We start from the raw sequence: 13,922 nt of genomic DNA, 5'->3' as shown, positions 1-13,922 counted from the left end.
CTTACAGAGTGGTAAAAGCAGAACGTCGCACATCCGACCTACATACCAATTAACCGCCCATGCACACGGTGACGTCATTTTCTACAGGCGTTCACTCTACTTAGCCTTGGACACATTCGCTTACTATTAAATTCCAATGAAGCGTATTTATTCCCATGTTTAAGCCTGTGCTTTAATTAAGTAACTGTGTGCTTACACAACGGTGTACCTGTAATTTTCCATAGACGCTCGCATATCCAACCCTCGGTCCCCAGCAGGTTAGATACGCGACGTTGTAACGCGTTATAAAAAAAAATACTGTGGCAATTCACGAACAAAGGGGAGTTCATCCAAAAGTGGTCACAAATTCCTCCCCATCATCCGCGATTATACAATGGGTGTCCACGTGGATACGATATCCATATTATCCATCGTGGATCTGGGACCCAAGTGGAATTTGAACTTTCAACCTTCTGATTAATCTGGTTATTTTGCCTCACGGAAAGAACTGTGCTGGAAAGTGTCCGGTGCCGTGGCAAAGACTAATTGTAGTGCTTTCTGAAATACTGAATAAACATTTTTGCTGGTAACATGCGTTAAGATAACGGTCCCATTGGCAAGCATAACAAAGGAAAAGATGCATAAACGTCAAGCCATGCAAACACACGGGTCAGTGAAGAAATTAAGTTTGTTTCAAGGATACACTTTACAGCGGCAGGCAGAGGTGGTGCAAGTATGTATGCATGTTGAACTTCTTTCGCGCCGTACGCAGCCAACCGTTTTAATGGGATGTGCAAACCTGGATCGTAGCACTTACAAGCCAAAGGGTGGGGTGAATCACGAAGATTTAGGAATTTCAAAATATGCTGGGCTGTGAGGTGCTCAGGAGATGTCCGCACAGAAACAAAGGGTTGCCTGAAACCATCTGTGCGCACCTGTAAGCCTTATCTCCAGATATATAAAAGGCAAAGTTGTGAATATGTGTGTCTGTTAAAAATGCTTAGCGTACTTCCCGACATGCAACAAACTTGAAATGTGCCATGTGGGTACTTTCCAGACTGTACGCCATGCACAAATTATAAAAATAGACTTTTGTATTTTTTTTTGTGGGGGGGAGGGGGGGGGCGCAATAATGCATATATTTTGCACGGCAAGTGAGCTGTGATGTCACATCTGTCATGTGACCCGTATGTGGAAGCGTAACGGAGTGTGCCTGCTGATGTTACCCCTCCCCCCAACCCTCCGCGAGTAAAGTGCCATACATATGTGTTGCAGGTCTAAGGCGTTCTTCGTGCAGCATTGCTGCTTTATTATTTGAGTCGTTTACTGCCGTACGTACCCTGAAAGTTGTGTGTGTCTGCAGCAAGCGCGTGTATGTGTACCTATGGACGCGCGCGTGTGTGTGTGTGTGGGGGGGAGCGGTAGTGTAGTGGTTAGCATGCTGCACTACGAACCCGGCGACCCGAGTTCGATTCCCGCTCACGGCCACCACCGGTGACGATTATTTGAACCGGCCCTGGGCCTCCCCTAGGTCGACTCAGCCTCAAACGAGTAACTGTTGCGGTGTGTGAACATTGCCACTGGGGAGACAAAGGCGGCCGGGCGTGGTTACTCCAAGCCCCGGGCGAAGCCAGATAGGAAAGCTAGTCCCTTCATATAGCAATGCCACCGTGATGGAATGGTTAGCAACACTGGACTTGCAACCCACAGGTCACTGGTTTGATTCTATGCCTCAATGCGGAAGTTGAAAATAAGTATAACCCGTAAAAACAAAGTTTATCACGATAAATCCTTTATATGCGTGGCGGCTAGAGTCCTCTCGTCCTCTGGCTTGAGATGGCTGCCACCTATGGGTCAGATGATTGCATTGCACCATTAAGCAATTGGTAATTAAATATAATATTTTTGTCCTAAAAAGTGTAACATTTTGGAAAAAAACATTAATTGTCACGCACAACGAGTCTGTGTGGAAAATGTCAGCTCGATTGGATCACGGGAAGTGGGTTAAAAAACGACCGAAAGATTTGCACGGTCCTAAGCAAGCAAGCCAACTTAATATAAAGGATTTAAAAACAGGCAAATTTTTTTCAATCACCCAGCTCTGTCCGCCCAGCGGTATGAATGGGTACGCCAGTTAATCGGCCAGCGGTTCACATGCGGTGGGGTGAAGTGTGGGCCCTCCAACCTCGACATAGATGTCAGGACGGCGTGGTAGATGAGGCCAAGTACAATGGAGAGAGGCTCTACGGAGCTCTCCCCCTTGAGGAGGCCTTTCTCGTGAGAAGTGACGTGAGCGAGTAATTGCAGGGCTGCGCCTTTAACGTCTACCACTTTACGCCGGTTTCTTCCCGCAAGTAAAAACACTCCTTAAAAAGGAATTGGCCAAAACTCCCAAAGCATGACCCCTCCTCCCTCCCACCCCCCAGCCCCCATTCGTGAAAATGTCTTAAGCTGACAACAGTAAATGAGAACATTAATTGAAACGGCACTTTAAATAACTCTATTCTGGCACAGCCAATGAAACATTAAACATACGAGGAATTTGCGAAAGTTGAACAGAAAGGAAACATTATACTCCAAGTGAGCATCCGCAAATTCTTTGTATTTTTTCCGCCCCTCTCTAACGTTTAAGCTTGCATGCGAAGTCCTGAGGCACAGGCCGTCCTCATAATTAAGCGGAAAGAAAGTAGTGACAGAAAGTATTCCACAGTAAAACACACAAAAGGTGAGCTGCACGCTGTACAATCCATCACAGCAGGGCTATCTGATCTGCCGATATCTCACACATCTTGACAATCGGCCACCCGCCGTCGCAACAAAGCGGCAACTTTTAAAGTTTAATATTTCAGCGGTCGGGATGGGGTGGAGGGGGGGGGGGCGACGTTATTTGTACACGATACCTCCGTCGCCTAAAGGCTATCTGGCGGCCGCGGCGCTGGAGGCTCCGCGCTTATCCGCTGCGGCGGCGTGGTCGGAGCGCCAAAGTGGCGAGCCACGTGCCGCGTGCCGCGTGCCGAGCCATGTGCCGCACCAAGTGGACGACGTCCCTGACACGGCTGGGTGGCTCGGGCGGGTGGGCGAGGGGGGGGGTCCGGTGGGGTGTGGGGTGCGGGTAAGGTGGAGCACTCAAATCATTGGGCCAAGCGCCACTGAGATTTCAGGTTTGGAATCCAGGCAGCCACTGCTTAGGGTTTTTGTTTTTTTACAAGGGCACCAAGTGGATGATGATCTCAGTGCCGGTCACCATCGAATGCAAACAATACCCACCCCCACACCCCCATCCGTTATTCAACGAAAATCGTTTCCCTTAATTTGCCTAAGAATTCAGCTCTGAGAATTATTCAACGAAAATCTTTCCCTTAATTTGCCTAAGAATCCAGCTCTGAGAATTCATAAAAGACCAAATATGCGTTTGGTTTATACTGCAATGTGCAAAAAAAACATCTCGTATGGCACGTCACGTGGAAAAGTGCAGCGCCCCCTTCTATTGTGGATAGGCAAAACGACTTGGCACGTTCGTTCAACAGCAGTGGCTTAAAAATAAAATAGATAATAGACATTCTAGATTTGAAGCTTTCGTGACTGCAAGGATTCATACTCTTTGTTTTTTTCAGGTAAAGTCACGTAGGTAAAAAATAACATGAAAGAAATGAAAACAACTAAATTAAATCACGACATTTCGGAGGCATACACAAGCTTCCGTCTTCCGGTGGAACCGTTACAGCCAAAGTCGCTGTATCGAAACGTCGTGATTTAATTTAGTTGTTTTCATTTATTTCGTTTAATTTTTTACCTACGTGACTTTACCGAAAAAAACAAAGAGTATAGATAATAGACAGTTACTTATTTAAAACGCGATTGTTTAAAAAGCTCAATTTATATTACTATTATCTGAGGATATGCGAGTTTCGATCGTGTTCAGAATTTCTACCACTTGCAAAAGACCCATGAGGAAATTGGACTAATATCACAATACAGGACCATGTTGCAAACGAGTCATGGGACTCTTCATTGGAATGAAAAGCAGAAGACGATTACTGATTATTGTAAGATCCGATGTAGGTGTATCATAAAAGCAATGGAACTACAGTTTGAGGCTTTTTCATCGTTTAAAAATAAAAAAGTTTGCGCATGGCTTAAAAACTTTGAAACAAACCCAAAGTGCATCGTTCCCCCCTGCTCAGGGACAGATTACACGTTGGCCTCACGCTCCCAGCAGGAGAAGCATATTTACAAGCACAATTTAATCTGCAAAACTGCAAAAAAGGAGGTTAAAGTCGCATTTTTCTTTCAGGCAGTGATTCGCTTTTTTTATGTTTTCAGCCAGCCAACATAAGCATTGGAATGGCATCCGTCTGAGCTACTCTGGCCAAATAACCAGAATCAAGATAGCAAATGTTTGCCCGCGTAAATAAGAGCTACAAAGTTTGGCTTGCCCCCGGATGACCCCAATTTATTCCCTTCTCAACGATTCGAGATTTGATATTATCAGTGACAATCCATGCCCGCCCACCCGCCCGCACCCCCTCTCCCCACCCCCCCTCCTCCTACTTGTGTAATTGCCGCACCGCAAACCAAAGATTCTTGCGGAGGTTTACAAATAACTGCATCGACTGTGGAGCTGCATGTCTAGACCGGCTGCCCCTAAGAGAGCTGATAGCGAATCAAAATATTTACCACGTGACATTGAAAACTTTGGACGTGAGGGGTGGGGGCCCATTAATCAGGGTTTTGTTGACTCGCTCAACCTCAACGCCACCCTGAACTCTCCATCACCTCCGCTGACCCTTAACTGTGGAATAAAAGTACGACCAGGGGGGTGGACGGGGGACAAGGGGACAATGGGACAATTGTGACTCAAACACCCGATGGCATGAATGTCGCCCACCACCTCCTCCTCCCCTCCCCCCCCCAACGCAGCTTCGGCCCACGCACAAAAATGGGACGAGCAAATAAATATAAAACGCGCTCTCTCTCTCTCTGCCCTCTCTCTGTCTCCGCCAGAGAAGTCTGATTGCGTCCTTTTGTCTCGCGGAGGGAGAAAAAAACCCACTAGGCATTCAGACACGTATTAATTCGCCATCTCAAATGCACACAGTGGTCATGGCGAAGGTCGGCAGGAGGGCCTGCTGGCGACAAAGGCGCGAGTGTTCGTCGGGATATTTCCAGCCTTCATCCCCCCCCCCATGCCTTCGCATTTTGTGTCGACACAGAAGGGCAATTAAAGGGCTTCAAAGATGTCAATGAGAGGCCTCAAGATCGCGTTGAACAGAGGATTACTTGTGGTACTCCTAATAGCGTCACGCGACTTCCTGTTCAAAGGGGGCATCAGCAACTTGTTCCATCGTCCACTCATCGGTCTACCCTGCGAGTGCGGTGGTGGAATTTCCATGTTTCCATGGCATGGACCAGTTTACCCCCAACAGAACGACCAAACAGCACCGGTGGCTAAACAGTCAAAAAGAAGTCAAAAGTTACTTCTCCGCTCAATGAGCGCGGTGGGGGCAGGCAAGCACTTGGATCTCCCATTCACCACCGTGAGCCAGTGGTGACGCTTACAGATGTTCTCGGTGCCGTCCGCATTTCTGTCGACGCTTTTTCCTGAACATGGCGCGTTATAAATCCTGGACCGACTCTTGACTATGGCGGGGGGCAGGGCTATCCGTAGGACAACCACTGTTCAGTTGCAACAATGTGGTACTCAGTTCGTATGCATGCTGAACTTCTTTCGCACCGTACGTAGTCAACCGTGCTCATGCGGAGGCTGCGGGGCGAAGGACAACAAACTAAACACAAAAAAGCAGTTCTAAATAAATTAGTTTTCAATCTAGTCGATTTAAAAGTATATACCTCCAGGAGCTTCCCAATATCGGAAGGAAGACCATTCATCCAGACGACCGCAGAAGCGCCACCCGAAAGCGCGCGATGCGGTTTGACCGTCTTTGTTCGGAGTGGCGAATTCCTGCGATGCCTCCTCCTTCGTGTTTGCGAATCGGGGCACCGAGTCGTTTTTACGCCCCACGGTTCCATTCCGGGCGGTGACCACGGTCGCGCCGCGCACTGCCGCAGACGGAGTTTTGAATAATTTTTGTCCGTTTGTGCATCGTCAAGTATATAATCAGCGCGGCAGATGCCTGCGCAGCGCGACTCACGACCTCCCCTTGATACCAAGATCCAGGATGGTCATGTCTATGCGCCGCTTCTCGGTGGCAGCCCCAACAGTCTGGAACGCCGTCATCCCTCTGCACATTCGCAGCATCACCTCAATCGCCTCCTTCAAGAGAGACTTAAAAACTCACCTCTATAACCGCGCTTTTGAGCGACTCTGAGCTTGGCTCCGCACCTCTGAGTTGCGGCCGTAACGTCCGCAAATTTGCGCGCGTAATAAATTGCATTATTATTATCTGCCGCAATTCTGCGTGTAGATGCGGTTGCGAGTTGTGGGCGCATAAGCGTCGCGGGAGATCGAAGCCACGGGGGGGGGGGGGGGGGTGGAGGGGTGGAATCCTCCTGCGCCGGGTCGCGTGAAGCGTCCGACGAGACGGGATCGGAGTTGTACTCTGCGGCGATTTAATCACGAGGGCGAGAAAGTGTCGCGCACGACAGGTAGGCGACTTAAATTTCGATTTAAAGCTTTCGTGACTGCAGGGATTCATCTTCTTATTAATGCTACCCCTATCCCCTCCCTTTGATGCTGCTAATCCTGCATAATGCACGGGCATAAGTAGTACTAATCACATAACTGCATTTCCCATAAATATGCTAAATTCCTCTTGATATGCAAATTATTTTGTCAAGGCGCCCTTCCCCCCCTTCCAACCCAGCTTAAATATACACTCCAAGCGTGGTGGTGTTTCATTCAGACGCTGTCTCCCCGACAAACCTGGTCTTCACCTGAGGACGGCTGCTTGCGTTGTGGCCGAAACGTCGTGAGAAATATCTTATTATGTTTTATTTTATTATTTTATTATTTCCATTCTACGTGACTTTACCGAAAGAACCAAGAAGAAGGTAGGAGACTGTTCGTTTTTATTCGCGGCTCTTGAATAACAACCGCCGATTATTACGAGCGGTTCAATCCGACGTTTTGTACGCTTAACGGCGAAGGCGAGGTTGCCCATTAGCCGCTCCGTTATGAGGGGAAAAGAAAAAAACCCAAACCACACCTAGAAACGGCGCTACTTCTGTGCTAAAACCATGACGTGCCACACGAATCCCGCGCGACTGCTCATCGCAGCGAGAAAAGGGGGAGGGTGGGGCGATGGAAAATCTGAAGCGGCAGCATTAAACTACATTTTTGTCCTGACAAGCTTCCTTGTACAGCACGCGCACACACACAGTGTTACACAGACCACCTACATCCGAGTCCTGATGGGTCTCAGTATGCTTTTCAGCGTAAACTGAGAGTGGCCAAGTTTAAGAAATGGTAAAAATTTACAACTTGTAACGGGAGCAGTTTTCGTTCACTATCAGACTGAGAGAGAGAGAGAGAATGATTCAGAGGTTCAGCAAACCACAAACAAGTGGAAGGGTGGCCAGAACCGGCACTAACAATTACCCGTCTTCTGTGCTCCTACATTGGGATGCTCGGCCAAATGCAAAGTGGGGTGGAAATTATAATTTTTACGGCGGTTTCTGTAAAAAAAAAAAAGTAAAATTTAATTGCAATGACAACAGATTCAACTGCACAAGTTGTACGAGACTTTGTCAATCCACTGCTGGAAGAAGGGCTCCCCTCATGTTGTGCAGGTCGTGGAGGGTCGTTTGGCAGCTATACTTCACCATGTTAGTCAGTGCGAGTTAGCGAAGGCCAGCAGCCTAAATGTGGGAACGCAGAAGCAGAGTTTTTACAATGGATTTTGCGGCAACTGCACTCTCTCTCTCTGGCAGTCCCCCACGCAGGTTCCCAGGTCCAGGGGACGATGATCTACAATGCCCGTCATGTGAGGAGGTGGCCAAGGATCCACCACGCGTATCTCGCGAGATCCAACGATGAGATCGGGCGCATTCCGGATGATTCGGTCAGAGGCTTGCCATTTAACTATTACATTTAAAAACGTAAAAGCGGTTTCCCCCACTCGAATGGGTGTGCGGGTGGTGCGTTGCTAAAGTTTGCAGCCCAGGGTTGACGGTGGAAAATTCCACATTCCTTTTCGGAAAAGAGAGTTTTGTCCTTGGGACGACCACAACGAATGAAGGGTGAGTAACTCCCCCAACCAGGATTTGAACTCGCAACCTTCCCGATTGCACCTCGGCGTGCTCCGACCACTGGCCAGATAACGAATTAAAACCACCAAAGAAAGAAAATAAAACTTCACCTCGAAAAGTAAATGTCTCGAGCAAAGTGGTGTGGGTTTTTTTTTTTTTACCTGCCGCAATAACTGTGGGGGCGTTTGAGACATTTTTCTCTGCTCAAAAACACCGTGTTGGTGACACTGATAACAACAAGCCTGCAATAACCGCGGACAGGCCACGCTTAAAACGATCAGTACTTTCCCTTCAGAACTGGACAGGAAAGCTGTATTTTACTGCATCTTCAAAAAAGTTCACTGCGCACAAATTCCTGCTGTCATTGGCCACGTTCTGAGCGCGGTTAAATTTGCTCGATGCCTTGAAGAAAGTGGCACTTTCTTGTCTCCGCTAAGGAAGGAGGAGTGCAATAAATAAAAATGTAATGCTTTAAAATGATATCCGAGACTTTGGTCTCTTTTGAAAAGTCAATCAGCGCACCATGACAAATGCAAGGGCTCAAGTTAAATTAGTATGGTACTCGACAGCTGAAAGAGGTTGGGAAAAATCGTAACCGCCATCTGGCGAAAATAGCAATCCACTTTAATTACACTGCAAAGCGTTCGATGCCGAATACTGTTAAATTCTGAAAAGAGCCAATTTCAATTTCGTTTGACCAAATTTGTAATTTCTAGCCCGTAAAAAAATATATTGTTTTAAAACATCCAGTGGAATGTTCATGAAGTGCAACTGTGGCTATAGCACAAGTGCAAAACAACTGTTGGCATTGTTGCCAGACAAAGCGAAACATTGTACAAGCGCTGATTACTCAACGAGTATAAAAGGTACACCGTCACGCTCGGTAATTGCATCCACGCGGGCGCTGGAGTTGACAAATTTTATGGCCGCGTGATGCTCTCCCAAAACGGCACGGCCTCGCGAAAACAAAAGGAGGAGCGCGCGGGCCAGAGGGTTGGAAGGGCGGCGGGGGGGGCGGCGAGTGTTAGCCTTCACTCAGTGGCGGCCACTCAAGTCAATGATAAGGCAGTTAAAATCCACTATTTGCCCACTTCCTGATTCATTGTAACAAACACGAGGCTGGGGAAAAAGTCTGGCAGCGGAGGACAAGCAGCACAATAAAGCTGTGACAGGTGCAGGAGGGATGAGGCGAGCAGAGCAAACAGACCGACACAAAGCCGAGCCTTCTCTTTCTCCCTGCCGCCCCTCGGCAGCGTGGTCCCCCTCGCCCGCCCCCTGCCAAAAGCGCTCGCCACCTCTCCCAGCCCATTCCAAAAACACCTACGACCTTCCTACCAAGGGTCACGGAGATAATCAATCCAACGACTCTCGTCAGATTTAAATAGCGGGGAGCGGCGGCGTGCTCGCGACAGGAGCTCCATTTCGATTTAAAGCTTTCGTGACTGCAGGGATTCAATATGATAATATGACTTTGAAACCCCCCCCCACCTCCTACGCATTCCACAAGTAGTGACTAATCCCATATCTGCATTTCCCATAAATATGCTAAATTCCTCTTGATATGCAAATTCCTTTGTCAAGGCGCCCCTTCCCCCCTCCAACCCAGCTTAAATATACGCTGCCAAGCCTGGTGGTGCCCATTCAGACGCTGTCTTTCCGACAGACCTGTTCTTCACCTGAGGACGGCTGCTTGCGTTGTGGCCGAAACGTCGTGAGAATTATTTTATCGTTTTATTTTTATTATTTTATTATTTCCCTTCTACGTGACTTTACCGAAAGAACCAAGAAGAGGAGCTCCATTGTTGCACGGGAAACGTGTGGGATTAACGGAAAGGTTTTTACGACTGTCCCCGTCAAAATGAGATTTATTCTTTTTCTGATGCTAAAATCAAAGGCGAGACACTGACGCAAACGAGCCAGGAAAAATGTAAAATCGTGCATACGGACGGATCGTGTAACGCTTCCCAACACGCGTTTGTCTTTGGAAGCGTTTAATCACGCAGAGCGTCAGCTGCAATGGTGAAACGCGTTTGTACATTTGCAAATGGTTATTTTTTTTTTTTGGTCTGTAAGTGTTGTGTAATGCTTATATCAATTCAACCGGCTTTCTCCAGGGTTAAGTCCCAAATAGCAGCAAATTGGATTGCGTTTCTAAGAGTTATATAAGAGTTAAAGTGACCCCTCCCCCATAAGTGGATGGACAGACAGAGCTTACGCATAAACATTTTTGACCCGAGTTGTGGAGCATAAAAATATACTGATGGCTGTTATTAAATTTTCTTAAGAAATACAACATAAATTAATTGGAGCGTGGTAGTTCCTTTAAATGCTCTGCTGCAAACACCAAATCAACGATTTACATCTGAAACCCAATTTAATCACCTGATTGCTTGTGTTGCAGTCGAAACGTCGTGAGAATTGTATTATTTAATATTTTTTATTTAATTATTTCCCTTCTACGTGACTTTACCGGAAGAACCAAGAATATGTATTTATGCTTTGATTTGCGTCGTTCGTTAATTGAAAAAGAGGCAACTTAGAGACGAACCATAGCAAATAAAAAGTTAAATGGTACCCATATCAGATGGCTGGGACGTGTTATAAGAAGGAAGAAAAACTGCATTTAACGAAAGGCAAACACCAAGGCAGGAACTGAGAGGTAGGCCTAGAAAGAGGTGGTTCCTAAGTGAAAAGATCAGAACGTCCACGAGCATGTAGTGAACATGGGGAGATGACAGCCAAGGAAAGGAAATGGATGGGAAAAAAGAGGACATGAGTGAGATACATGCCAGGGAGTAGAAGAAGAAGCAAAACTGTGAGCTTATTCGTCGCCAGGTGGTGATGGCTACGCACCGCCTGCAATCAAGCGCAATCCTGGCTTGAAATTACTATTATTTTTAGTAAACTAAATTAAACTTTTTCTTTTACCAGGTAAGGCTCACCGAGGTGTAATAGCTCGTTTTTATAAGTGACCTGGCCACAAATGATAGCTCAACAAAGTGACTCATTACATGGACATTCACAGCAGCCAAATACTCTAAAAGCACGTTTCTAAATGCGGAGGGAAAAACCGGAGGACCCGGAGAAAAATCCACACGACCACGGGCAGAACATGCAAACGTCACAAATACAGGCGTCAGGGTCGGGATCAAACCTACGACCTCCTGCATACCAGGGGAGGTAGTTAACATCTCGCCGCTACCATCATCATTAGTCACATATCACAAGTAATTGGAAGCAACAAGAATTTTGCTCATGAAGCTAACTCACCTGCGCTCATTATCGTCCAGGTGGGAGAACAGCACGTTTCTTTGGATGGCTTTGGAGAGTGCAGCCATGGTCTTGTAATCTTTCGGTATCACCTGTGTGCAACGGAGAACAATGAACACGCGCACACACACGCGCGCACTCTTACCGAACACATGGCAATTCACACGCATCAAATTCACTATGGCCTGGGACATGGCAAGCTCTTAACTAAACCGACACACGACACCACAAAGTATTTCTATCTTTGAACAAAACGGTACTCAGCGGTTCAACACCTAGTAGGCTTCCGCGATCAATATTATCCACCAGAAGCGTAAATATAAATGTGTCATTAAACCCACCACCACCCGACATGGCCAATTAGTAAGAATTTGTCACGCAAACAAAATGTGTCAATTGGTTCCTCTTTGAACACACCGTTGTTGGAGAGTAAGACGATAACGTTTACAATTTGAGTACGACGTTTAGCCGATAATTACAACCAGCCTCATCAGGCGACAGCCACAATTGTGGAGAAATCCCCCTATTTCGGTCGTAAAAACAGTGCTGCATAATCTGGTACATTTCAATCGTTCAACATGAAAACGGGAACCCCCTTCAGATCACGCGAGGTAACTGTGTCAACACGTTTACGCACCTCCAGAAGTGGTGGCGCACACCTGTAATCCTGCACACTTTGGAAGCAACGACTGATGGATCATACAGATTTGCGCAAATCTCTGAAAACTCAATGGCCTGTGCCCCACAGATGGCAGTAAATGAAATGGATTGTTGAATCCCTTCGTGCTACATTCCCCTGGCACGTGTTGATTTTCTCCGAGTACGCTAGTCTCCTCTGACACGAAAACACGAAATAAAGAAGGAATTGGCCAATCATCCTAGGAAAGGACCTCTTGAAATTTGCAATAATAATAAAAGAGCTTTTATGTCGCAGCATCCTTAACGTGACTGCATCACACAACCGTGTACAATCCGCAAAACACGGATGCGCAAATATGTTGGGATGTGTTCGGCCAATTGATTGTTCATACATGTGGGAGGAAACCCACGCGTACGAGGGGGCAACGCTCTATCCCATATAGCAAGGACAAATCACGTGTCCACATTTGCCTGACCGGATCCTCCTGCCGAGCCCAGGCATGGGACCTCGATGCCACCTGCTGGTGGATCGGTGTCACAATTCAACTTGGTGAACACCTTTCGGAGCCGAAGGAATGTTGCAACTCGAAATGCCGTGATTCAGAGTCATCACTAGAATCAGTAACCCATTCTTTAGCCCACGTTCAATTGTTCACTCACATAAGGTAATCCTACAGGGGTCATTTCCCTGGATACCTGCATGGGAAAATAACTTCCCCGGGGTCCAACTCTACAGGAAGCAACCAAGCCAACCTTCCCCCGACAAGCTTAGCAATAATAAGAAAAAATATTAAAAAATATTTTTTTTAAACACGCTTTAATGAAATGTACTGTCCGAGCTGCCCCTCCCCCTGCCCCCTACCCCATCGCCCCTCCCCTCCTTCCACACCTCCCGCCCAGGGGGCGTGGCTCCCCGAGGCTTGCCGTGACGTCAGGGACCACGTGGTGATTTACAGGCAACGTGAGTTGAGCGTCGACAATTAGAGCCGTAAACGTGGACAATTAGAGCCGTAAAAAAGATTGTTTAAAAATATATATTTTTAATTTTCAATGATAGAATATAGTATTGTCATCAGTATGAAACACCTATACCAAGTTTGCAGTCGATACGACATTGGGAAGCCGGTTGAAATTGAGTTACAAGATTTTAGGATACGACAACACACAGAGTAAGAGAAATAAAAGCATGTAAAATGTAAAAAAATATATGTTTTGGATTTTTTTATGATAGAATATAGTATTGTCATCAGTATGACATAGGTATTTCAAGTTTGCAGTCGATAGCACATTGGGAAGTGGGTAAAAATTTAGTTACAAGATTTATTTTTTGAGGATACAACAGTTAAATAAAAGCGTGAAAGAACAGCGAACAAGGAAAGACATCAAAGTTCGCTGCGTATTTGCGCTTCCGTGTGTGAAAGGCATCCAGTAGAGGGGTAGCGCTATCTTTACGCTCATTTTCTCACGTTGTACGTCGCCGGGAGGCAAACGAGGCAAGCTTCTCAAGCAACGCGGCAAACCTAATCTGTCCTCGACTGCATCTAATACGGGGAGGCGGCGTTGCGTTGTTAAGCAAAACGCTCTTTCAACGGCGTCACTAACGCACACCGACGACAAATTCTGACCGCTCAAAGTCATTTTCGCTGGCGGGCATGCGTGCAGAGCAGAGGTCGCAAACGGGTTTTGATTCCTTACCCGTACCCGGCCGCACCAGGGTCGCAAATGGGTACCCGTACCCGGCTGGGTACGGGTAGCCGTTCCCTACCCGTACCCTACCCGAAATGAGTGACAAACGGCTATTCACAAGTGACTCACGACCTACCCGT

General features: G+C 47.0%; 1 protein-coding gene across 1 annotated transcript in view; it reads right to left on the bottom strand.

Moving 5' to 3' along the window:
• Nucleotides 1–13,922, bottom strand: part of LOC144944524 (cAMP-dependent protein kinase type I-alpha regulatory subunit) — a 108,044-nt gene that overhangs the window by 80,711 nt on the left and 13,411 nt on the right. Inside the window, exon 4 of the mRNA XM_078872748.1 lies at nucleotides 11,458–11,549. Coding sequence (XP_078728874.1) covers nucleotides 11,458–11,549 — 92 coding nt within the window. The remainder of the gene's footprint in view (nucleotides 1–11,457; nucleotides 11,550–13,922) is intronic.

This window comes from Lampetra fluviatilis, chromosome 35 (genome assembly GCF_964198595.1).
Source record: "Lampetra fluviatilis chromosome 35, kcLamFluv1.1, whole genome shotgun sequence".
Taxonomy (NCBI): domain Eukaryota; kingdom Metazoa; phylum Chordata; class Hyperoartia; order Petromyzontiformes; family Petromyzontidae; genus Lampetra; species Lampetra fluviatilis.
Note: the sequence above shows the minus strand (reverse complement) of the source record. Positions and strands in the feature narration are given on the sequence as shown.